General features: G+C 44.3%; 1 protein-coding gene across 2 annotated transcripts in view; it reads left to right on the top strand.

The window, feature by feature from the left end:
- Positions 1-25829, top strand: part of WDR31 (WD repeat domain 31) — a 607423-nt gene extending 581594 nt beyond the window's left edge. For both annotated transcript variants that reach the window (XM_069609820.1, XM_069609821.1), the window contains exons 9-10: positions 18420-18582; positions 22498-25829. In XM_069609820.1, the coding sequence (XP_069465921.1) occupies positions 18420-18582; positions 22498-22658 (324 nt within the window). In that variant the 3' untranslated portion in view covers positions 22659-25829. The remainder of the gene's footprint in view (positions 1-18419; positions 18583-22497) is intronic.
- Positions 25830-26101: the final 272 nt, after the last annotated feature.

Genomic DNA, 26101 nt, shown 5'->3' with positions numbered 1-26101 from the left:
CATCTCTGTAAATTATTTTACTTTCTTTACCACACAATGGCTACAATAATGCCGTATATGTACGAGCCCGAGTACACCGAGGAGGAACTACTGGAAAGGCAAGCACGCGAAAACGATGGGGATTCTGACGGCAGTTGGGAGGACCAGTCAACGGATGAAGAGCCTGGACCATGTCGCATGGACGGCGTCTCCACCTGGTGCACGTGCAATCGGTGCGAGCTAATGCCAACTGAGGAGGAGAACTGCTGCTGCCGTGAAAATTCAGGGTGCTTGGCCTACATTTCGGAAGGCGAGCCAAGTCCGCAATGCATCACCGAGCTGCCAGAGTTCAGGGAAGCCTGCCTCTCACGGACCGTGTTGAGGATGATGATGGTGCTTATGCACGAACTTCGCGGCACTGTTCGTCCGCGTAATCCGAGTAACGAGTAAGTATACTCTGGTTGTGATGTCAGTGATGCCACTACTATTTCATGGTCGTCTCCCACATATAAAATTACATCTACATATCATTCGAATGCATGTAAATTGGTTCCATATTGTGCATTTTCTAGATAGAATTTTTTTCAAAGCAGAATGACATTTTTTTTACCTGAATCGACAGTGATAAGAAAGTTTTGTCATTTTAATACAGTTTGCATCTTTCATTTTCACAGGTGGTACAGGCTGGTGGCCTATCGTTGCTTCACTTGGTGGCTTCACGGGAGGCTCGGACACCGCGTTCGGAGAGTAATACCTGCCTGTGCGGTACTTGCCATTAGACAACATTTCCCCAGCGACAGTGGACAATACCGCGGATTTTCCCTGGATGTGCTGCAACCGGAACTTTACAATGTGTAATGTTTATTATTTATGTTCAATTGAAATTAAGATCTAAAATAAAACCCAACATATATTTTAACAATGGTTGTTTTGATTTTTTAAATGAATCTAGTGTGTCTCCATTGAATAGTCTTCCTGTGCCTTGTCTTGTCACACCACATGTCTCCGGCCAGCATCCTCCCTCACGCTGGCCGCCCACCTTCAATCCACGTTGGCAATAATCAATCAAGCGTTGGCAATAAAAGGCCGTTGGATTTTATTGATACAAAACATGGTTATAGGTAAATAATCAATATGGTTGATCATAATAAATCATCCTTTTGGGCACCGGGTACAGAGATGACCCCCTCTGGCCCGTGCCGCCTTGCCACCACAGGCCAGCCTGCTGCTGACTAACTGCCTAGGCATCCAGGGTCTCCAGGGTGAACTGCACCCATATATTCTCCTGGGAGGGTGAGGTATTTATAAACTCACCCCCCTGCCTTCCATGTACTAGATCCTGCAGCCTGCCTCTTACATGCAGTTAGATGGCCTCTCCTTGGTGAGGCCCTGCGGCAAACGAGTCTTGTCTGCACGACCACCGCCCTAATCCACCCCCCCGCCCTATCAAAGGCAGTTCGCACCGGGGTACTTGTGCTGGCAAGTGGAGCTGTCAGGGAGCGATAAAGGCCAAGAGGTGCCAAAGACCATGTACACTTCAAAGTGGTCTATAGAGCATGAGTTGTTGTTCCCATGTCTACCTCCAGACCCCGTGTCTCCTGCCAAGCATCCCCCCTCACGCTGGACGGCCCCCTGCAATCCACATAAGTGTGTCTCCATTCACGAGTCTTCCTGTGTCTTGTCTGCACGACCACCGCCCCAATCCACCCCATGCCCTATCAAAGGCAGTTCGCACCGGGGTACTTGTGCTGGCAAGTGGAGCTGTCAGGGAGCGATAAAGGCCAAGAGGTGCCAAAGACCATGTACACTTCAAAGTGGTCTATAGAGCATGAGTTGTTGTTCCCATGTCTACCTCCAGACCCCGTGTCTCCTGCCAAGCATCCCCCCTCACGCTGGACGGCCCCCTGCAATCCACATAAGTGTGTCTCCATTCACGAGTCTTCCTGTGTCTTGTCTGCACGACCACCGCCCCAATCCACCCCCCGCCCTATCAAAGGCAGCTCGCACCGGGGTACTTGTGCTGCCAAGTGGAGCTGTCAGGGAGCGATAAAGGCCAAGAGGTGCCAAAGACCATGTACACTTCAAAGTGGTCTATAGAGCATGAGTTGTTGTTCCCATGTCTACCTCCAGACCCCGTGTCTCCTGCCAAGCATCCCCCCTCACGCTGGACGGCCCCCTGCAATCCACATAAGTGTGTCTCCATTCACAAGTCTTCCTGTGTCTTGTCTGCACGACCACCGCCCTAATCCACCCCCCCGCCCTATCAAAGGCAGTTCGCACCGGGGTACTTGTGCTGCCAAGTGGAGCTGTCAGGGAGCGATAAAGGCCAAGAGGTGCCAAAGACCATGTACACTTCAAAGTGGTCTATAGAGCATGGGTTGTTGTTCCCATGTCTACCTCCAGACCCAGTGTCTCCTGCCAAGCATCCCCGCTCACGCTGGACGGCCCCCTGCAAACCGCATAATGCCACGACATATACACGTCATTCATTCACAAACACACCCCTGTTTCGAATTCTTTATAACCCACTTCATATTTCTAATGAGAACTTCTTTGCGCTTTGCTAGTCAACCCGTGAAGGTGCTGGTTATCTGCTCTTCGTCTCTGTGAACTTCCGTGACCACTTCGAGGAAACTCGTCAGTTTGCAACCTGTGAACTGCTCCCTGTTCTACGACAAGAAACTACTCTGATCCCTGCATCTAACTGTTTGTTCGTCAAGGTAAGGCCATGTACCATAATCATTTTGCGTCCAATTTCTTTTCGTTCAAGACAGTACATGCAAGGAACTAGTCACATGTTCTGAGTTTAGTCAAATTATTTTTCTATTTTTTTAAAGTTATTCAAATACTTATCCGCATGTGAATAACGTGTATAGTTCCAAGAACCAAAACGAACCTTGCATTGAACCTTTTATGTGTCATTTAATTTTTTAACACATTGGTATTCATAGAGAATTGTTGATCTTTACTTTTCAGAACTTTCCACAATGCCTGCCTGTTCCATTGGCGGTTGCCCTTCGAAGACCCATAATAAATCTGAAGGTACTATAATGCATGTTTTCCCTAAGACAATAGATCAGATAAGAGAATGGGTCCGATATTGCGGATATCCACCGTCTGAGCTTGAAAGTAGAGTCCTAGAAGTCTTTGCGGACAAGAGGGGTGATCGATACCGCATCTGCAGCAGGCACTTTAGCTCAGACATGTACTCCACATCATTGCTAATAAAGAAGAACACACCGCGAGCGAGGCGAAAATTGCTCTCAACCGCTATTCCCACTCTATTCGTCCACATCCCTCCACTGGTGAGTCAAGTTTACGTATTTATCTCTCGGCCTTGCGGTAGTGTGTAGCATTAGCTAACAATAATTTCCCCATTTATGTATCCACTCAATATGAAGGCGGAAGATTCTCCATCCGTGTCGTTATTGCAGTCATCAGCCACTTCAAGCGCCTATCGGGTAATCTTACTTAGCTATTATGCCACTGACTTGTTTTAGGCATGTAAATCAATAGTTTTAATTTATCGTGTGATTATTTTACCTAATGGTACACCCTTGTACTCGTCCTCTAGTCTTTGTTTTCAGTTATAATTATTGTTATCCAAAATAATGCAAGTACTGTCTTTCAGGGAGATGCTGAGGAGTCCAACGCATTAAAGACAACCGTAGATGTCACTCAGATGCTCGAGGTACGTTTCCGGACAGTTCCATCGATGGAGATCATCAGATCTTGCATTCTTGTAGCGTGATTGTTACACACAATGTTTCTTTCGTTTTTAGCCATTGATATGTCCTTCTGTCGTCGCCCTCCTATGTGTCTTCTTTTTTCAATATTGTGTTCATTACCAATGAAAGTCCTATGTTGCAGTGAGTCGATGGAGCATTAGTCCAAGAAGAAGGGGGAGCATGCAGTTACGGGTCGGCGCAACACCTTGCAGAAGTGTGCACCGCAGTTACATCGTCCCTTGATGTTCTTATGCATTTCGAGGTATGGATACTGACAGTTCGATCAAGCGAAATCATATGACGTGATTACATCCGCTATACTTCCTTCTTTATGAACGCAAGTACTATGTTTCCTAGTAGTTGATGCAGATTTCTGGGTGGTGACACTTCCAACGATCGAGCAAATCGAATCATATTTAGATATCCATTATTTATTTTAGACAACTGATCATTTGTGCAGGTCTATTTAGATGAGCAGTTGACGCCTGCACAAAGTGTATGTTCTTTTTAACAAAATAGAAAACCATACTAATGCAATTACTGTGTTTCAGGGAGTTACTGAAGCATCATCTTCAATAATATCATCAATGGAAGTCTATGAGGAGCCCGAGGTATGGATCTTGACAGTTCCATCTAACTAGATCAACAATGCGTGAATAATTGTCGTTTGAATGTTCTACACAAAGCGTTCATTCATGTTTTGCTATTGAGATGTACGTGGGTATTGGTCCCCAAGTACATTTTGTGTTTTCAATATTATTATACATACTAATGAAAGTTCTATGTTTCAGGGAGTCGATGGAGCGTCAGTGCGTGATGGATGTGCTTATCCTGAAAATATAGTCGTTGCAGCACAAGAGGAAGTGGAGACATGCACACACGAGTCGGAGCAACAGCGTCCCGATGTTGAAGTTCGAGGCAAGAAAGTTTCAAAGAAAAGAAAGCAAAAGAAGGTTTTTGTCATGGTCACTATATTATGTTGTTTTTCACTGTTAATAGTTCAATACTGTAAGTTGTGTTTAAACTGAACATCCCTTTTCCAATCTGTCCTCTAGTTGCGAGTGGGTGTACGAACTAGATCTACACAGACAGTGAAGCGAACGAGAGATGTTGCTTGTCAAACCTTTTGGCAGGGACTTGAGACTGGAGATGCATCGTGCCAATGGGAAGAATATGAAGTGATTGACAACGGAGCTATACCACATCCAGCCATCGATAGTGAATGTCCTCCTGGTAGTTCGGATGCAGTCGGAGATCAATTCACAGAATCCACACCCGCAAAAAATAAGACCGCGAGAAAGTTGAAGAAATTGTTTTATTCACCCATCGCCGGAGAAGGAACAGATGTTGCAATGGAAGAGAATGAAGTGGACGACAATGAAACACCATCAATATCACTGAACATAGCGGAAGACGATATCAGAGATTCTACCTTTCATGTGAGTGACATGTCCTCAACGTTACAGGCCGAACCAGCTGGGATGCAGAGTGACAGTATAAGGAAAGAGGCCAAATTCATTGTATTCGATAGTTGTTTGATTGATAATATTATTCGGATGAAATGTGGGCATTCGGTTGGTGGGGAAGTATGTGGGGAGCCATTGATTAATGTGACTCGTGCAATTCGAGGCACTAACCTTAAAATACATGCCACCTGTACAAAATATCATCCTTTCTCATGGTCTGCACAACCCATGCTGGGGCAACTGCCAGCAGACAATCTACTTTGTGCAGCGGCTGCACTTTTTAGTGGTTCAAGTTTTAAAAAGTTAGAGTCTTTCTTTCAGTTTGTGGGAATCCATTTCATTGCGAAAACTCAGTTCTACAAATACCAAACCGATTATCTATTTCCAGCCATTAGCGAAGCTTGGAGAATGGAAAAAATGTCTATTGATAGTACATTCACGGGCAAACGGTTCAGGCTAGCCGGTGATGGACAGTGCGACAGCCCAGGATTTTCAGCCAAGTACTGCACCTACCACTTTCAGGACATGGAAAGTAAGAAAATTGTGAGTTCGGTGGTCGTGCAGGTGTCACAAAGTACATCCTCAGTGGCCATGGAGAAAGTTGGCTTTGTAGCATCATTGCAAGAACTACAATCGCGGGGAATGGTGATCGACCTGATAGCCACGGACAGACACGTTTCAATTGCCAAGACAATGAGAGAAGAGTACAAAAATATAAATCACCAATTTGACGTATGGCATCTTGCAAAAACAATCAATAAAAAAATGTCGGCTGCAGGTAAAAAAAAAGATATGCAAGGTATTTCACAGTGGTCCAAGTCAATCAGCAACCATCTTTGGTGGAGCTCAAAAACATGTGAAGGGTCGTTGGAAATTCTACTGGAAAAATGGCGGTCAGTAATGTTACACTGTAGCAACGTTCACCGCTGGACCACAAACCAACATTTCCACAATTGTGAACATGGCCATTTGTCCACAGAGGAGGCACGGAAGAAGAAGTGGTTGATTCCTTCATCACCCACTCACAAAGCCATTGAAAAGATTGTATTTGATAAAACTATAACAAGAGATTTGAGGGGACTCACGGAATTCTGCCACACAGGAGATTTGGAGGTGTTCCACAATATGTGCCTAAAGTACAGGCCAAAACGATTGCATTTTGGCATGGAGGGCATGATAAATCGGACTCTTCTAGCGGTCTTGGCACATAACCATAATGTTGGCCGTCAACAAAGTAGGACGACCGGAACTTTAGGGACGCTTCGCTACATTAAGGCCTTCACTAAAAGAAGTAAAGAATGGGTGATCAAACCAGTGTTTGAGGATATGCAATATGAGTTTATTGAGAGACTTATTGTTGACGTCCTAGATAGGCACATACATGGAGTTGTGAACGAACCTGTGCAGGGGACAACTGCATTGCCACCCAACATTGCCTCTGTTCCATGTCCACCTAAAGCAGAGCTCATTGAGAAATACACAGTTTAAATGATTGTAATTTGATTGTCTGTTCTCTCGAGTCTCCTCATGTTGCAGGCCCATTGAATATGTGTATCTATGTAATGTGTAAATAAAAGTGATTGCTCAGTGTACATGCAATGTGTCTCTCCACCCTTGCCCCTCCCTTCACTGTGCAGTAGTGCGAACCACCCGGGTGTCACCTGTGACTTTGCTCTGGAGTCTCCTCATGTCGCAGGCCCATTGAATATGTGTAGCTATGTATTGTGTAAATAAAAGTGATTGCTCAGTGTACATGCAATGTGTCTCTCCACCCTTGTTCATTTGCGCATTAAATTAAACCAAACAGTAATATAAATCATTTTTCAAAAAATATAGAATGTCTCCGTATTTATGGTTCGCTGCGGCTGCAAATGCACGCAGACAAAATGCAAAGATGGAGTGTAAATTTCAAGTCCTGTGAGATGGCCTTACACTGAATGTAGCTAACTAGGAATGTGTGCTCGTTCAAAGTGAAGGTCAGCTGCTTTGATTATTTGCTCGGGTGCCGGAATGGCCCACGACTCAGTATAAGGTTCTATTGTTCTTTGACCTTGACAGGCCGGGACCATCCCGAAAGACTTCTTTTTGGGGGTGTGGGGCAATAACGTAAGAAACGATAATGAATATAATTTCAGAAACGAAAGCCATTTAATGTTCATTCATTAGAAGAAATAACGTCGGGATAGAAGGAGTGGTATTTCGGGGCTGCCCTACGCACAGACACAATGGAAAATGCAAATATAATGTAAGTAACTCTTTAGATGAGTTTATACCGCAATTTAATTACTATACAGTAGCTTTAAAGACGGGTTAAGTTGTACTTGTTCGTTCTATGTGGCATATTGTTTTGTACCGCGCACTATCTTGAGGAGAACCATCTCCTTTTACGGAAGCACCTCAAAACCTTCCTCTTTGCTTCTGCTTTCTCTCTCCCTCTCCCCTGCTACAACTGGTCCACTGTCTGCGACCTCGGTCCTGGGCCCTTCCACTCTCCACCTGCACTGCCTCCCTGTCAACCCCTGCACTGGGGGACTGTCTCAGTATCCTACAGCCCCCCCTTGACGTATAATACCCAGTTGCACTGTCCTAGCTATGAAATAATTTCCCGACCTAATATATAAAATGAATAATTTTAATAAAGATCTGATGGTGAGACTAAGTTCATTTTTTATGTTTTTAAAACAGGTACATCCTTCATTATTGTATGTGTCACGAGTACCAGACACCGGCGGATGGGTTTTTCAACCGCCAGTTGCTTCTCCGCGTGAACAACGTTACCACCCTGACCATTTTATGGGACGATCGCCAAGTACAAGTATGCCCTTACGCGGTACTAACGGCTAGATGCAACATACAGACCCTTGTGGTGGCCTAGTGCCTCGTTGTTGGAACAGCCATGCGATTATCAGTGCGACCGAAGAGCTTATTTTATCGTAAACCAACACCCTGTGTACTGCACACGAACATCGCTTGCCTCAAGACGAAGTATTTTGGATCGAGAGCAAAGAAAAATGCAAATCGCTGAATATTCTCTAAACATTTGATGTCAAATAAATGTACTTTACCAAATTTACAATCTTGCGGTTTGATTTAAAAGTACAGTTTCATATTCCGAATTGTGGCGCTGTATTGTGAGATGATCTAAGACCCTGTGTACAGCAAAGGAACATCGTGTGCCTCAAAACAAACTTTTTGGAACGTGAGCAAATAAAAATGAAAATCGCTGAATATTCTCAAAACATTTGATGTCAAATAAATGTACTTTACCAAATTTACAATCTTGCGGTTTGATTTAAAAGTACAGTTTCATATTCCCAATTGTGGCGCGCTGTGTTGTGAGCTGATCTGTGTTGATTTCCGGGTTCTGTGTGGAGTCGCGTAGAAGACGCCTGGGCGCGTTTGCCTACGCAGCACAGTCACGTCACGGATAGAGGCGGGGAATATGAATGTTTTGATAAAGTCTGTTTCAGGGGCGGGGGATTCGATTTAGTGCCGCAAAAGCAGGTGAGCCAGGTCGATGGGGGGAAATGATAGGATTATCAGAAAATGGCGGCTGATTTCGAGTGCGTTAATGGACGAAAAGTCGGGTAAGGTCCATAGGAAAGTTTTCTACGATCTACCGATTTATGCTTAAAAACACATGGCCGAACCGTAGGGACAATAAAAAAAAAGTCCCGGAACTATCCTTTAAACCTAGCACTTGCAAATTGCTGGCTGCATTACCACTGTTTGTTGCCTTTATTATTTATTTTTTGTTATTTATCTGTTTCTCCTCTGCTTCGCACTTTCCACCTCTCCCCTTCCATGCACTTATCCCCTCCCCCCTCTCCCATGCACTTGCGCTTTCTCAATGTCACTGGGCCTATTAAGATCGCTGTTTTGTTCTCCCCTGTTCCCCTCCCTTGCCTTGTCGCGCTCTGAAACACTTGTGTACAAGCGCGATAGAAATAAAATATCAATCAATCAATCAATCAATCAACCACTACACAGTGAGGCCCAAAAAGCAGTAAGATAGCTCAAGCTCTTTCTCGCTGAATGTGACGTGTAGAGACATGTCGCCTTGTAGGCCCCTGATCTCTGTAGCCCTCTGTGACTGCCCATCGGCACATGGATGTATGATTGCTATATAATTCCCACTAATGAACAACGTCTTTGGCTAAATCTCCTAACCTACTCTCTCTGCTAATTTCATGTCATGTGTGGCGTGCAGAAGTGAGGAGTCTGAGACAGAGGTGGCATTTCAGTATGATTTTTATTAAAGAAAGAAGAAAATACGTATCGTTCCCTAGTTTTAGAGGCTGGTCCCTAACTAACCAAGGAATAACGGGGGTGTTGGTTGTCAGGGTGGAAGTTGAAATTAATATCATTTCTTCTGTCCAAACATCTCCTCTACTTTAGCCCTGCCACTAAAAGACAGAAAAAAACCTACATAGTACCAGGAGAATGACTCGCTTCTCCTGGTTCTGTAGGGATCAGACCTATGGGCAATGTTCAGGAGTCTTTATTTCTATTCAGTTCTTCTTGAAGAGAAAATGCCAGGAGAATAACCCCCCCCGCCCTTTCTCCTGGCATCACAAGTTCACCTTCTCTTGACAGTCCATTACAACCTTTAGCTTTAGCTTCTGATTCAACAGATGCAACCCAGGAGAATGACTCCATTCTCCTGGTTCAGTGACTCAAAATGCTCTTCTATCTATTTTTCACAATAGTTCTTATGAGCCCTTCTTGTTCCCTGCAGGCTTCTCTGAGGGCTCTCTTGAATGTATCACACTCTTTATCTCTGATTTTAACAGTCTTGTCCCACTTACTGAGACGAGAGATGCTACTCCCAATGCTCTGTTCACTTTGATTACTGTTAGAACAGTTATTGAAATGAAGGATATTCCTTCCAAGGCATTCTTCCCAACTGCTCTTATCCTAGTGCAATTACTTGGATGAGGGAGATCACTCCCAAGGTTTTTTTCACAATTGTTATTCCCAACGCAATTATGGAGACGAGGGAGATCACTCCCAAGGCTTTCTTCACAATTCTTATTCCCAGTGCAATTACTGAGACGAGGGAGATCACTCCTGAGGCTTTCTTCATAATTCTTATTCCCAGTGCAATTACTGAGACGAGGGAGATCACTGCCGAGGCTTTCTCCACAGTTCTTATTCTCACTGCAATTACTGAGATGAGGGAGATCACTCCAGAGGCTTCCTCCAGAATTCTTATTCTAAATGGAATCACTGAGACAATGGAGATCAATCCTGAGGCTTGCTTCACACTCCCCCACTTCCCTACCGGGTGTACCGTAGCTCCCATTATCTTTACTTTGGTGAGAGCATGTCCCAGATTCCTCCTGGGGTGTCAGGCTTCTGTGTTCCCACTGAAGGCTTGTTCGGCTTTGCTCTTCTCTCTCTGTGGTCCTGCTGTGTCTCTGTGGGCGTTCTGGGCAGGCATTATAGGCATAGTTGTGGCACCGCTCGGTCCACCTCCTTCTGGACTGCGGCCAGGGTCCTCCCACCGTCTTGGTTGCTCCTGCAAAGTCCCGTCTTCTTTCCCGGTTTGAATTTCCCGGGCTGGCTAGGCTTTGCACCTGTTGCTCCCTTTACAGAGTCCTTCTTTTCTTTTTATCTTGCTGAGCTGGGACCTCCCCAGCGGAGTGCCATAGTTCGTCGTCTGGCTTGGTTGTGTACTCCTCTGGGCCATCTCGTCCCAGTATTTTTTACATGACTATTCTTTATGACTCTGTGAATGTTCTTCTTCTCCTCAGTACCGTCATAGTTCAAATCCAGTTTAGAGTAGGTGCTCATATTAAAGGTGTCTAATCTTACAGAAAAAAAAGGAGCATTACAATAATACACAGTAGTACTGTCAGCCTGAACCTCAACAGATCTTAAGGGTGTCCTACTTTTTAGGGAAGGCAGATTAGGGAGTTCCATCAAGGAGCAGGAGTCCTTGTCCCCATAAGGGGAGTCTCTCCCTGTGAGGTCCTCCCGCTTTTTACCACCCTTAGGAGGACTATCAGGTAGCGGCCTCACCTCCTTAGCCTCACATGGAAGGGCTCCCCTTTGGGGAGAAGTGACATGATCCCATGAATCGTCACACATGTTCTATTCTGCAATTTTTGTAGACCAATACTAGCACCAACAGTGACTTCCTGAGGAGGAAGTAGCATCAACGGGTCCATTGCATAGGGAACAGGTGGGTTTTTAGGTGAGATGATCCTCTTGGGCTATAGGAGAAAGGGGGAATGCATTCAAGTAGTTTGACCATAGAAGGAGCTTCTAGCCAATCGCTGCCTCCAGAACTGAGGAACATGATTCAATTGAGTAGGTGGTTTTTGAGGATTATGTGAAGGGGTTGTGGCGAAAACTGTATTCTGCATAATAGGGTGTCCTTGTAAGAATGGCAAACTCCATTCAGTGCTACTCACTCACAAATCCATTGCAGTGAACTCATGGAAAGGGTAATAATGATGACATGATGATGCGTCCCAGCTGTACTGGGATCAGTGCAGATGCATTGGGAGGCCTCTGGAGACGAATACAGAAAAATATTGGAGATACTCTGAGGAATGTTGTTTGTATAGTCAATCTATACAATGGCCTGAGTCTTCAAAGGGATAGTATGCAAGGATGTTGCGCCCCTAACAAAGTTAAATACCCTTGCTTACTCGTTCCTCGTTGTACAATCAGTCCATGTGGTCTTAGCGCACATGGTTATTTGGCCTCTTTTGTTAAAAGCCTCAGCAGGCAAATTGTTCTTTTAAAGGTTTTAAAGATAGAGCAGTTAAGGAAGTAAGAGCATGAAGAGGACTGACTTTTGGAAGATCATCCCAACCAGCACATAAACTCAATTTCAGCTCTGTAACCTTTGGGGGAGTGGTAGAGGTTCTTGTGAGACCAGCACCTATAAAAGAGTCTTGATACTACATACATATTCTTCAGGAGGTTTTGGTGATTTTGGTCTCTTTGTTGCAAGAACAAGGAATCAAAAGAATCGTGACCTAGACTACTCTGAATCCCTTCCAACAAACTCCTAATCACTGCAGTCTATTCAGCTTTGGGCTTTGAAAGGAAATGAGATGACAAAATGAACGCCACCCAGAGTTGCACTCATCCCCATGCTGTCATAAGGATAAGGGGACAACCCAATGGAAGCTCCTACTGGGAACTGGTGCTAAGGAGTTCCAAGGGAGCTTAATAGCATAGTTGCTGCTTGGACATACAAACTCCAGTTGCTTCACTTCTGACACAGCAGAAGTAATCGGGGCCTTGATAGTGGCCAGGCTGGATTATTGCAATGACATGTACACAGAACACCTATAAGTAGTAAAGAGCAGAGTGGCAAGCCTGGTGTTTGTGCTCGAAAAGATCTGATCACATCTCTCCTGGACTGAAAGCTCTCCTTTGGCTCCTGGTGGAATCAAGAAAAGTCAAAGCCCTCTGCGCAGTCCGCCACGCCATCTGGCTCAGTGGATCGAAATATATGGCCCACGAAATCCATCAATCTCTTCCTGCTAGGAACCCTCTTGTTGGTAAATTCTGGCCATCCCTCTGTAACTACCCAAAAGAACTTGCAGCAAAGGAAAAAGACTAGGAGTGATTGATCATAAACTCTGAAATAACCGTGCAGAGAACCTCAGACTCCTGGAAAAACAGTTTCAACTCAGGAAAGTGTAGTCTTGCTCCTAATCTGTTTCAGTGTTCTCGTCAAATAGTCCTGAGTCCGGCATAACACCAGAGGTCTGCATTTATTCTAGGTTACTATATGACCACAGTACTCTGTTTCATTTCAGCTGTTACTTTGACAAATATGGCACTGGGCCATTATGAATGTGGCTACATAACTGGCTTTGAATGATGTGATGTGTATTTTGTACCTATTCTTTATTCTCCTTCGTTTCCTCCTTTTCCTGCGTCCTCTTCCTTCCTCCCTAGTGCTGTAAAGCACTTCAGTCTGCATTTCACACTGCACAATATACCAAAAAAATAAGGAACACAAAAAAACATGAATTACAAAGAAGATCATGAATCACACTAGGGGTGTGGCTACATGGCCATGGAATAGGTTGAGATTCCTAGGTGCTCCTGCTGATCCGCCGATGATCCTGGAAAAATAATTATGCTTTTTGCACCTGCAAAGTGTCGAGCGGTACCTACACGAGTATGAACATAAGGGGTATGCAGCGGTCGAAAATCCGGTTCAATTTGCAGCACGAGAAATGAAATGGGAGCTGGAGGAGTTTGAAGGGTTCAGCTTGCGGACAACAACAAGATGGCGCTTTGAGAACAAAGAGATGTGCTGAAGGACAGCTGCAACGCAATAAGAAGAGCCGGCTGAAGTCTGACAGAAACAGAGACTGCTCGTTGAATGAGGGATTGGGTAGCGGTGAAAAAGAACAAAGAAGACGGCGGCTGAGAGCAAGGCTATCAAGGGTGAGAAAGCCTGCAGCTGCGTGAGGGAGAGCCGGCTGGAAGCCACGCAGTGCAGACGAGAGCTCAGGAGGCACAGGCGAGTATACTTGCGTGCCGAAAGGACAAGCAGGATAGAAATACCGTTACCAGAAACGGAAGAGTAATAGAACGGGGGCACAGCTCTGCAGAGTTGCCTGGCTGGAAGCCTCAGAGATATTGTTGAATCTCACATTGCCACAGAATAGTATAAGAATGAGCGTGAACGAGAACATCTCCTTCAAACAGCTGATGGGCGATGCAGACAGGCGGCCCAGAAGTGGAATCCCTCAAACGACGGGGAGTACTGTGAAATTGACATATCGCAAAGCAACAACGTAGCCAGCGCCGAACTGCAGAGAGCGGGCCTACTAACACAGGGCCAGTGAAATTGAGAGACAATACGCTGAAGGGGACAAGCCGGGCAGATTGTTAGCATGGCTGTATAAGAGTGAGACTACACGGCAGACCATTAGAGCTGTGAAAGGGATGAACGCAATGTTACGAGAGACCCAGGAAGGGGTTAATGAATGTTTTTATGACTATTATTGGCACCTCTACAATTAATCTGTGGGAGTAGAGGAGGCGAATATACAAGAGGCATTGACTGAGATTAATATTCCCAAGCTAAATAAAGAGGATAGCGACAGCCTAGAAGTCCCTATCACGTTAGAAGAACTAGAGAGTGTGATAAAAGAACTACTAACCAGTGAAGTCCCAGGAGCGGATGGGCTCGCCGGGGAATTTCATAAAGAATATATGGCCGAAATACTTCCTTCATTATTATTAGCAATGCTAAATGAGGCATTAGACATTGCCAGGGTCTCTGCGAGAGTCGATAATTATCCCACTCCTCAAACCAAATAAGCTGTATATGGAATGTGGCTCATACTGGCCCCTCTCGTTGCTGAACCAGGATTGGAAGATTCTTACTGCAGTCATGGCAAAGAGGCTTAGACCGGTCATAGGTAAACTTATACACCAAGATCAGACAGGACGTCCCACATAGGAATATTACTAATAACTTACAGAGATTATACCATATAATAGATTATACCCAGAGTGTTACACAGGAGGTGGCAGTTGTGTCACTGGATGCAGTGAAGGCATTTGACTTGGTCAGATGGCCAGAGCTGCTAGCAGTCCTGAAAGAATTTGGTGTTGGACCCATATACATTGAATGGGTGAGACTACTGTACAATGAGCCGATAGCAAGAGGCAAAATGGGCTCCACGGTTTCTGAGCAGTGGCAGCTTAGTAAAGGCACGAGACAGGGCTGCCCGTGGTCCCCGATGGGCTTCATTTTAGCACTGGAACCACTAGCAGTTTGTTTATGGTAGGAATATGGAGAAGTGGGTATAAGCACCTCGGGAGGCACCTCATCCCGTTGTATGTGGACAACATGCTCCTATACCTACAGTACCCAGAGGAGAATCTACAATATGTCCTAGACGTGATGGAACGATATGCGGCACTGTCGGGCATAACCATTAACCCCCAGAAGTCGAGTATATACCCCCTGGGAGTGTACGTGGGGAAACCTGTACATAAGTTGCTGGTGCTGCCGATTAAGTGGGAAGTAGAGACGTTCAGATACTTGGGGGTAGATGTGTACCACAACCCTCAGTTAGAACATATACATAACACTGTGAAGGCGGTGAACAAGATTGAGAACTGTATGACATTTTGGTCTAAGCTGCTATTGTCCATGATGGGGCAGGCAGCTTTACTAGAAGGTGGTGCTGCCGAGACTTCTAAGTTACTTCGCAAATGTCCCATTTGCGATACCTAAGACGTTCTTTAGGAAATTGCATAGTATATGCGGGAACTTCATATGCCACAATTCAAGGTGCAGAGTGGCACTGTGGAAACTCCAGAATCCATATATTAGATGATATGATAGGTTATTTATAACGCGCTTAATACCGAGAGGTTTCTAAGCGCGGACCCGAGGATCAAACCTATTTTGCTCCGTGTAGTCTTGCTTCCAAGGCAAGCACGTTGCCCCTGAGCTATCCTCCCGAGACCAAGGAGGTATAAAGTTGCCTAATTTTGAGGTATATTTTATGGCTAGTCAGATGCAATTCGTGGCTAAATGGCTGTCGGATGGGCAAACACCGTAATCAAGGTTGCTACGTGCAGAATGCGCCCGTTCTTTTTGAATGAATTGATATGGTTACCCGATTCGGGCATGACCAGTGAGAATCTACTATTGCACCTGGGTAGAAAGTTATGGCACAGGGCATGTCGTGCGATGGGTAAGGCAACATCGTATTCCCCACAGATACCACTTGTGGCGCTGGAAGGGGTAGACGAACAAGTCAGGCTGAGTGTAAGGAGATGGTGGGAGCCCACGGGGGTAGCAACGGTGGGAGACATAGTAAAAGAAGGGAAGCCATAGAAGTTCGAGGAGCTGATGGGAGATACAGGAGTGCACCAGGGGCAACACATCATGTATTCCCGACTCTTGAAGAACCTATTGCGGAGATTACCTCAGACCGACATGCCCCTACAGCTGGATGAGATTATAGAGACATTTTATGATGTGTCAGAAGAGGGGCACAAAGTCTCACGTATATATGAGCTATTGATGTCCAGGGTCGGGGAGGAAATGGGAAAGACAAAGCGGACATGGGAGGCAGAATTAGGGGAGACAATGCTGGATGGGATGTGGAGAAGGGCGATGGGGTACCACAAAATGGTATTGAGGAATGCGTGACTACAACAGATACAGCTATACGTTACCCACAGAGCATACCTGACCCCGAACAAAATAGCCAAGTTCAATCAAGCAAACATAAAGACATGCCCGAAGTGTGAAGTAGCCCAGACAATGGCAAAAGCAGAGATTACCCTGGATGTGGGATCCCTGAAGGCTTATCTATTAGGAGGTTTCCCGAGACCTAAACAAGCTAAACATGTGAGCAAACTCAAGGACTTAGCATAAATACTAGCAAAACACAGAATAGGGAAGGGATGGAAGACGCAAGCAAGACCGCCAGTGAAAGTATGGTGGAATGACCTGTTAAAATGGGCCAATGCGGAGTCTGTGGTATGGCAGGAAGCGAGAGGTAGAAACGCGGAACAGGAGTAGGGAGGATTGGAGGCAATTATTAGCTGATCTGGCCGTCTCGCAACAGGATGCGCAGGATTTGTAGTAGACCTTTAGTTGGATGATACTGTAGAGGGGAAAGTTGCTGATTGGAGAAGAAAGGCATGGAAGGATAGGTGCGACGTGAGCCGGAACGGGAGTGAGGAGTTTGAGCGGGGGTAGAAAACAGTCATAAAATGGAATGTTTAATGCTGGCACCGATCCACAGTTGTGAAGTGGAATGTTTGTATATAAAACCAATAAAAAATTATTTTTTTAAAAAAGTTCATGAATCACACAATCAGAGCACCTGAAATGTGAAGCACATTTTGAATGGTATTATTGCAAATAAAGTTTATCAAAGTTGCTTTTAGAAAGGCAACTCTTAGTCAAATAACCATTCTGGATCAGGTTGCCTTTAGTTTTGGCTCATGCGCCGATTCCTTCCAATGCATGGACTTCATCAGGACCAAAATCTAGGGTAACTGTTTTCTTGAATTAGTTCACGTTAACTAGCTATCATAATTAGATGGCCTGCGATGCATAGACGCAGTCCATTCATTAAAGGTAGAATATAGTAAATATGCCATGTTCAACTAAAATAAGGGGGATATCATCTAGTGCAGGTGACTCTTCATGTCACAGTTTCCCTTGTGATAGCATTTCCTAAAATATCCTCCATGCAGTTCTAATGCTCACACACAGGTATTCCTGCTCACAGGCTTGGGTATGGGGGAAATGAACTGATTAGGTATGGAGGAAAATGCAGTTGTGCAAAGAAACGTATATTTTTCAACATTCGAAAAGGAGGTCATGCATGTATAGAAAATAATCTATTGGCTAAACTTAAATACACTCATGTTGTTCCTGCGAATCCTGGGTGCACAGCATGTGCAAAGTATTTTCCATAACCCACGTATTTGAATTTTTCTCTACATACAGAAACAAAAAGAGAACAAAGTTAAGTAATAGCTTAAAGGGGTAGTTTACTCAAAAATGTTATTGTTTAAAAAGATTGGCCATAATAAAAAATATATATAAAAAATATTTAAAAATAAAGTTTGTATGTAACATAAGGGGCTTTTGCTTGATTAGTGCCACGAGAGCAGAGTTCACATGATCACAGGAGGCTTGTTAATTTCACAAAATGGATGCCTCCAAGTCATTAAAAATCCTGACTTTGGGGCTCATTTCCTGAAAATTGTACATAGGAGCTTTAAAAAATATATATTTTTTACATATATTTTTCATTATGGCCAATCTTTTTAAACAATAACATTTTTGAGTGACTCCCCCTTTAAGGCGATTTGAGCAAGGCCGACCTGAGGAAAGAATGAAAATGGCTGTCTGTCACAGGGTCATTACATTCCTTTAATTAACACAGAGCATTACTTCAATCATAATGTTAGGATGTGCAAATGAATGTCCCACAATTTGTCACGTACGTTTGTGACGTGATCCAGTACACCCAAGTGATCATTTGAAGGAACATGTTCACCTTTTAAATCCAGTGAAAGTCCATGGTGATATCCAGTGTTTATTTTGTTGTGTTGTATCAGGAATTATACAAAAGGCAAAACAATTCGGAACGTTGATTAGTGCATACCCTGATTTTAACATGATTGGAACACAATTAGGTTGCTCCTGTAAATCTACTGCATTGCAAGATCTTGTTACTAACTTGCTTTTAATGGCCCAATGCTTGTTTCTCCTCAGCTTTGGGATTTGCGGCAGACAAGAGACCGAGTTCTTGAATACCAAGGACATCTTCAAACAACAGCTGCATGTGTTTTCTTGCCAAATGACGTGGTTGCAGCTCCGTTAGTGGCCACCTCATCCCATGATTGCATGGTGAAGCTCTGGAACCAGGACACAGGAGGTATGAGCAGTAGATGAAAGCTGAACTAGCCCCCAAAGTTACGGCTGGAAAACTGCCTGTGCTCCAAATGAATGAGGAGTCTATCACTCCAATGCCTGCTTCTAAACAGCTGCTTCTAAACCACACAGCTACTTATGGGCGTGCATAAAGCAGAAAATAAGCTGGACGCCATCGTCGGAGCCAAGTCATTTGTGGCCCTGAAAACGTTCTGTGGCCAAATGTGTGGAGCTGGCGTGCATCCCTTAGTCTCCAATGTGGAGACTTAACTATGGCTTTGTGTGGCAGTAGTGGAAGCTGCATTTGCCTCTGTGGTACCGAGTTGTTAAATAGCGCATTTGAGCTTCTGAATGTGCCATGTGGGATTGAGCCTTCCACTTAGGAACGATAACAATGAGCGCAGAAGTGGTATTAGTTGGGGTGAAAGTAGGTGGGGCCATTGACATTGTAAGGGCTTATGTGTGAAATGCAGAAGAAGCCTATCAGGTTAAATCCATAGTGGCGCCAGTCTCCAAAAATACCAGCAAAGGCAGAAGAGCTCTGGGTGAAAGCCCTTGTGTGCCCTAAGTGGCATTTCATTACAAAGGTAGGTTTTGAAGCCAAATACATGGAAAGATGAACTGACTGCTACATCACTATAGAAAAAACAGCTAGTAACTTGGAGGTTGAATGTTAATTAGATATTGATTTCCCTAGTGACTTCACTGGTTGATACTTCACAGTTTTCTTCTTTGAAATCCTCTCCTATGACAATCTGTCTCATTTGACTGAGATTAAGTACTTTGGTTATTGTTTTTTATGACTTTTGATTGGGCTTCGCTTCTTGATATGCTGCCTATTTGTTTTGGTTAATTGTCGGTATGTCTCTTACTTTCTTGTTTGGCTCAATTCCTTATTGCCTTTTCCGATCTAAATTAGGTAGAAGTCGGTTCTGTATAAGTGGAGTGTAAACCTCACTATCATTTTAGGTTATTTCTCAGGGTTTTAGTCATTATACTGGATCTTACTGTTTAGCTCAGTACTTTACACGCGCACATTGACGTTTAATAATTTCCTTTTGTATGATTTTTAGTATTAGTTCTGTCACGCACCTGCAGAAGTTATGAATCCCCATCTAGTGAATTGTGGCAACAGGTTTACTTTTGACCAATTTATCCTGAGTGGATCCACTTGTGGGGAGTTTTTTCTTGTTGCGGTTTCTGGTATAGGTCTGAGTGGATCTTTGTTGCAGTTCTTCCAAGACTAAGCCGAAATATGGATTTAGAGTTAATTGATCCACTTTCACTGCATTTCTGCCACCATGAAGCCAGCCAGTTCGGTAAATATATATTACTCTGAGTTCCACTCTTCATTTTCACTCTTCGAATGTCCCTCTAACAGTCACCTATTTCTTAAATCACTGTAAAACAATATTTATTTTATTAGAATTTTTAGTAGCGCTGCCCCTAAACCAAGGGTCTTGGAGCATCTTACATGGTTCAGAGGTTGAAAAGATAGGAGGTGAAACAGAAGTTACAACATGTTTTCAGGATAGGATAGTGTGACAAGCCTGTGGGTGTCATCGCTTCTCCCCAAGGGGGAGCCACTTCCCATAAGGCCAGGGAAGTGAGGCCACTTCCTGATAGTCGCCCATGGGGGAGGTACTCAGCGGTACGATCTCATGGGGAGAGACTCCCCCAGAGAGCAGGGACGACTATCCAAGGAGAATGGAGTATCCACCACTCCAATCCCCCTCACCTACCCCACCCTTGCCTTGTCACCCCATGTACATGTGTCATGTAACCAAAATCATAGATACTTGGACGAGGAAGAATCTAGTCAACCCAAGGGAGAAGTATAGTACAAGTACTGAGACGAGAAAGAGTCTAGTCTACACAATATATGACAGGTACTGGTAATGCAGAAGTATGAAGATCACTCATGGAACCACTAGTGGGCATTCTTGTGGTTCCAGAATTCCTATTTGTCAAGTCACATTCAAAATAGAAGAGAAAAAATGGGAAGGGAGCAGCCCTCCTTAGAGGAACCGTAAGTGTGGGAAACGCTCAAGCTGCCGCTGAATAGAAGAACTTGCAGACCAGTTTAGCGAGCGGGCAGAGGTGTCCTCGAATGGTCTAGTGTAGAAAGACCATCCGGCCAAGCAGAACAGGAGAGGTCTAGATGGGAGAAACCGGGGAACTGAGTGGGCAGGTGAAGACGCGCATCCTGCTAGCCATCAAACGCTGCAGAGGTGCTGCAGTATCCAAAAAGGCAAATGAAGTTGCGAGAAGCCCAAAGGGAACACAGACCAGCCCAAAACCAACCGGAGAGCATCAGCAAAAAACAGGGTTGCTGGGACACTTAATTGTGATATAAAAAGGCATGAAAGCGAGGAAGCTCACGTCTGGGACCCAAGTTTGTCAGTCATCTTCATAGTTGCAGTACCTGACAGGTTAATGAACCAGGTCTGCTACACTACTAGCAGAGAATCCTACATTTCTGGGACCCACAAGACTGGGAGTCAAGTCTAAGTTGCAGAGATGCATGCAGAATCATAGAAAGGAAGGGATTCATTCCCCCTGGCATTGTGAACTGTCCCAAAACTGAGAAAAGTGAGGGCAAGCAAGACTTTCCCCTACTGTTGTGAATTGTGAAGTAAGCCTGACAAAAGGCCAGGGCAAGGGAGACATTCGCTCTGGATTGTGAACTGTGAAAGTAAAAGCCAAGAGACTGTCAGAGCAAAGCCAAGGAACGTTGGGGGAAGGCAGTCATTCCACTGGCATTGTGAAATCGTGAAACCAAGTGAAGAGAGCGTCCAGAGGAAGGGAGTCACTCCCCCTGCTGCTGCGACACTGTGCTGCTGGTGTACTAGGAGAAGAGAGGCATTTTTCTGCAACACATAGACCAGGGGAAGGGAGTCACTCCCCCAGTGGTCGAAAACAGTGGAATAAGTTACCTGCAGAAGTGAGGCATTCTCCTGGAACCCATTAGTGAAGAAGCAACTAAGGAATGTTGATGTTTGAACCAGGACTTTACCTTTTGAGTTTGAATTAAGAACTTGACTGCTTTTTGCCATTACAACCTTGAACTTTGTTGTGTGCCTTGGAAAGGGATTGAGACCTAGGCAAAGGAGTCATTCCTTCAGGTAAAGATCCCCACCTAACAACTGGAACTGTGATCCGCAGTCTAGAAGAAGAGCCATTCTACCGACCAAGAATATCCACTACCTCTTTGGTTTAGTTATAAGTGTGAGGGGCAGGAGTAGGTTTTTGACACCTGACGGTGGACTATTGATTTACACGGAAATCCTGACCGAAAGTTTAGTGTTTTAGTTGAGGTAGGGAAACCCCTCTTAGAGTTAGGCAAAGTTAGGTTTTCTCTTTATTTTCATTACTACTAAACATTTGTCAACAACCATGCCACCTGCGTGTCAGTCTGCTCCTTCTGCACCATTACACTGCTTAAAATGTTACAATTGTCTAATGGATAAAAGGACTAACGGTTGGGCAAGGTACGCGTCGAAGTGCACAAGCCTGTGCGTTATCTCTGCACACAACCATCTCAAGAGAAGTTATAGGAATAAAAAGAATTGCTGCTTGGAAACAGGCTCCAGTCCTGTTCCCAGGCGACGGGACATCCCATAATAATCACAGAAAATGTAATATGGACTAAGTGTACTGTTGTCACTACAGTGAGTAACCTTTTAGTATTTCTATGCAATGTCTGGGATTGGGTTGGATTTCTGAATTCTGTAAATGTTTAATCTGTTTTATTTGTTTGTTAAATGATTTTATGCACAGTCTCATTTTTTATTTACTGTCACACGCTCTGATGCACTTTGTGTGCCCTGTTTGCACTACTAACAATAATTAAACAACTTTTTTAACTAGAATTCTCCCAAAGGAGGGCGTAAGACTAATGTCTGCTTCCTTTCTCCAGCCTGCCTAAACACCCTGTTCCTGGATGGTGCTGGACCTCTTGCTTCCCTGGCCGTCTGTGACACTACCTTCCTCCTCTGTGCCAGCTTCAACTCAGGAATTCATGCCCTCAGACTTGAGAGTGGGAAAGGACCAGAGCTCCGGGAAATAGCCAAGTTCTGAAATCAGCTCCCGCGGATCCTGGAGAAGAATACTGGATGCCATTTAACCGGCCAAGCCAACCATGACAGAAGTGTCAGTGGCCGCCAGCCAGGCATTACTGTAGACTGATGCACCTGACAGTAGCTTAAGTAGTCAGCACAAAATGTAGTGCTAGCCAAATCCTTTACATCTGCTGAGCCAAATCCCCACTTCTAAATCCGTACCAGCGTCCTACATCACCAGAAACACTGTACTTAAGAGGACAAAGATGCAGTGATGCTGTGGCTTTGGACGGCTGGTGGCCCTCAGTAGTGTACTCACTGTGCAGGTGGGATTCGTGCTGCTTCTCCTATTTTCTGTCTCTGTGCTGGCCTTTTCCGCAAAGAGGAAGGACAGGCAAGCAATTGGGAACAATTCAGAAATGGACGGGTCTTATTCCAGACTCGTTTTCATCTTTTCAATTCTGTACTTTAGATAGGTTGTCATTGTCAGCTTTCAAATCCCAACACTTTTTGTTATTGTTAAGGACATTCCTGGCACTTCCTAGCAGGGCTGGAATATGATAATGGGAATATTATGAGTTGTCTTAGCAAGACTGTACTGAGTTTTCAGGGATGGAACCAACACTTGTTAACACGACTATAATAAACTTAACTGAACAGTGGTAGCACTTACAAGCAGGTCTTTAGTATCGTCAAATGGACGGATCTAGCCCTGATTAGCACGACTGCAATAGATTTAAATGTACAGAGCAGTAGGTTAGCATGGCTCTAATATGGGACAGCACTGGAACTCGCATTAAACCTGCGATTCATCTCATGAAAGAGTCCTAAGCCCTCTCATCCTTGAAGCAGTGCCCTGACTTCTAGGGTACCCATCACATCACCAATACATAAAATACTGTAACATATTTAAAGGGACAATAGACACTAATATATTAATCATGTTTTAAGGGACATTTTAAGCGTGCACTGTTAGCTGGACATGTGTTAATTGGGAAGACCTGATAATACTTTACAGTGTCGTTATAAATGTGAAAGGCCAGAACCAGAATATTTTAACAAGGCAGTGGTGTATTAAAATGTTTATGGCCAGCATTTCTTAGTAGGGTTAAGGGTGACTTGGCATTTCCTGACAGATATGTAATGTTTTAAAGTGGGTAAATCAGCATTTTTCAGTAGTCCTGTAATGCGCTTATGATAACTGGACAGCATTTTTCAGGATAATAATAATTCCTTTGACTGGACACGGCTAGAACTTCACAGTGGGACTGAACTGCGGTACAATTAAAGATCTGATAAGGATCCTTCTCAATAGAGCCTTTTATGATATGTTCAAGAGGAAAGGACAGGCACTTCCCAGTTGGACGGTGCTGTATTTGGATGGCCTTTGCCGGCTATTCTCAGCAGGATTGGAATGGGTTTGAAGGGACAACACTGGCCCCCGTGTCCTTGGCTTTGACCAGTTTGGACGGTGCTGCAGGCCTTAAGTCTGCACTACAGGACTGTGATATGTTTGTAGAGACAACACAGATACCTTAAGGGTGGTCTGTACCATGTGGGGGTACAGGCTCTTCTCAGTTATGGTGACGTATGTTTCAAGTGTCCGTGTGGGCAGCTTTCAGATTGTTAAAGGTTTTAAGATACAGTATCACCCGATCTTCTGCTGGAATTTGATATGCTTCATTGACACCCCAGGGGTCTGCAACATTTGGCTCTCCCAAGTGTTTTGGACCACAACTCCTATCTCCTCTAGCCAGCATAGTTAATGAGGGAACATGGGAGTTGTAGTCCAGAATATCCAGAGTCGCATGTTGCAGAACCCTTTAAGAGGACTGAAATGTGTTCGAAGGGGCAGTGCTCTCTCCTCAGCTGTTAATGCATAGTGTTTGGAGAGACATTAGAGGAATGGACTACACTGTGTGTGAAGGGCTGGTACAACCATCGCTCAAATGTACAATGTCAATGATATGTTCAAAGAACAGCAATAGAACTCCCTACACCATGGAACTCGTATTGGTATTTCTCATCTGGAACAATGGAACAGTACTGAAACTTCCCAGTATGACCACAGTCCACTTAAAGAAACATGATGAAGACTGCAGTGCATACCAGTGGACAGGATGGCGCTTCTTGCACAATTAAAGAGTCGGAGCAATCACTTTTCTGCAAGACTACAGTTGATTTAAAGAGACAGCACTTACACTTCTCAACTGCACTGTATGAACTGCAAGGCTCTAGACCCACGAGTCGTCTGGGGATCCTGACTTTTAATAGTTAGGGTGAGCCTTTCTCTGGAAAGAGTTTGAAAGTGGGTTTCTGGCCCACCCATCTGAAGTGCTCCTAAAATGAAGTCCTTGGCAATGTCTCTAGGGCAGCAGACACCCCTACACGTCTCCATTTTACCACTGCCCTGTTCCCCTAAATTTAAAAACATTTTACTTCCAATCTCGGAGTACGTCCTTGGGCCCGCCACATCACATTTTTTTATGCTTTTTAATTGACGTATTAAAAAGGAGCACATAAATAGTCATCAGTTGGCATTAGAGAATGCAAGTGTCAAATGCGTACTGTGAAAATGTATACATATAAGAAAAAAACAGAGAACAGTACAAACTCATTTTTATGGTGAGTAACCATCTTACCGGTAAAAGATTGCCTGCCATAGTACATTGCCATTAAGGGGAGACCACCCAGGGAAAAGGGCCCCCGAGTTCTTATGTATATTTTGTTTCTTTCCCTAAAATGTGCTCTTGTCTTCCTAAATATAGTGCATGCCAATGGTTCGTTCCATTTCAGTGATGGGGGCACTATTATTTCCTTTTGAAAGAAAGCTGCTCTTTTAGAATTTCAAACAACTTGGTAAATATTGACACAATCGTGTTCTTTCTCCATTTGTACGGGACCGCTATATGGCTGGCTGGCAGTGAATAAAGGAGCATGTGTGACTGACCTCATGAGGGGAGTGGTGGAATTAACGCCTGCCCCTAAAGATAAATTGAATTAAAAAGGCAGCAAATATTAGACTTGCCCTTTGGGTTCGCAGTGACAATGCAAGCCTCATTCTCCTATCTAAAGACACCTAAGAAGTGATGGGCCACAAGTTGTATTCCACAATATGTCAGTTCATAGTCAATGTGTTACATCAATACTGGAAGCACCAATAAAGCGGTTCATTTGATTGAAATTTAAATTCTTCAGGGTACAATGTATCACTTTCAGGAAAAGGTTCTTCTGGTGGATCTCCTTCTGAGTAAGGGTTTGCTTCTAGGACCAAACCATGACCCGGTTTCCAGCCACTTGTGACTCTTCAACCATCTCTTTCTTTGGTGTTCCATCTTATACCCTCAGTGCCTATCAAATCACAGATCTCTTCCAATTATTGTGCCGAATAGCTGTTCCTCACAGCATTACGATCACCCTGCAAATCTACTAGGCTGATAACAACAGTAACAAGACATATTT

The sequence above is a fragment of the Ambystoma mexicanum genome, chromosome 8, assembly GCF_040938575.1.
Source record: "Ambystoma mexicanum isolate Mex_15411 chromosome 8, UKY_AmexF1_1, whole genome shotgun sequence".
In the NCBI taxonomy this organism is placed as follows: Eukaryota; Metazoa; Chordata; class Amphibia; order Caudata; family Ambystomatidae; genus Ambystoma; species Ambystoma mexicanum.
The sequence above is the reverse complement of the archived record's forward strand: the minus strand, read 5'-3'. Positions and strand labels throughout refer to the sequence as shown.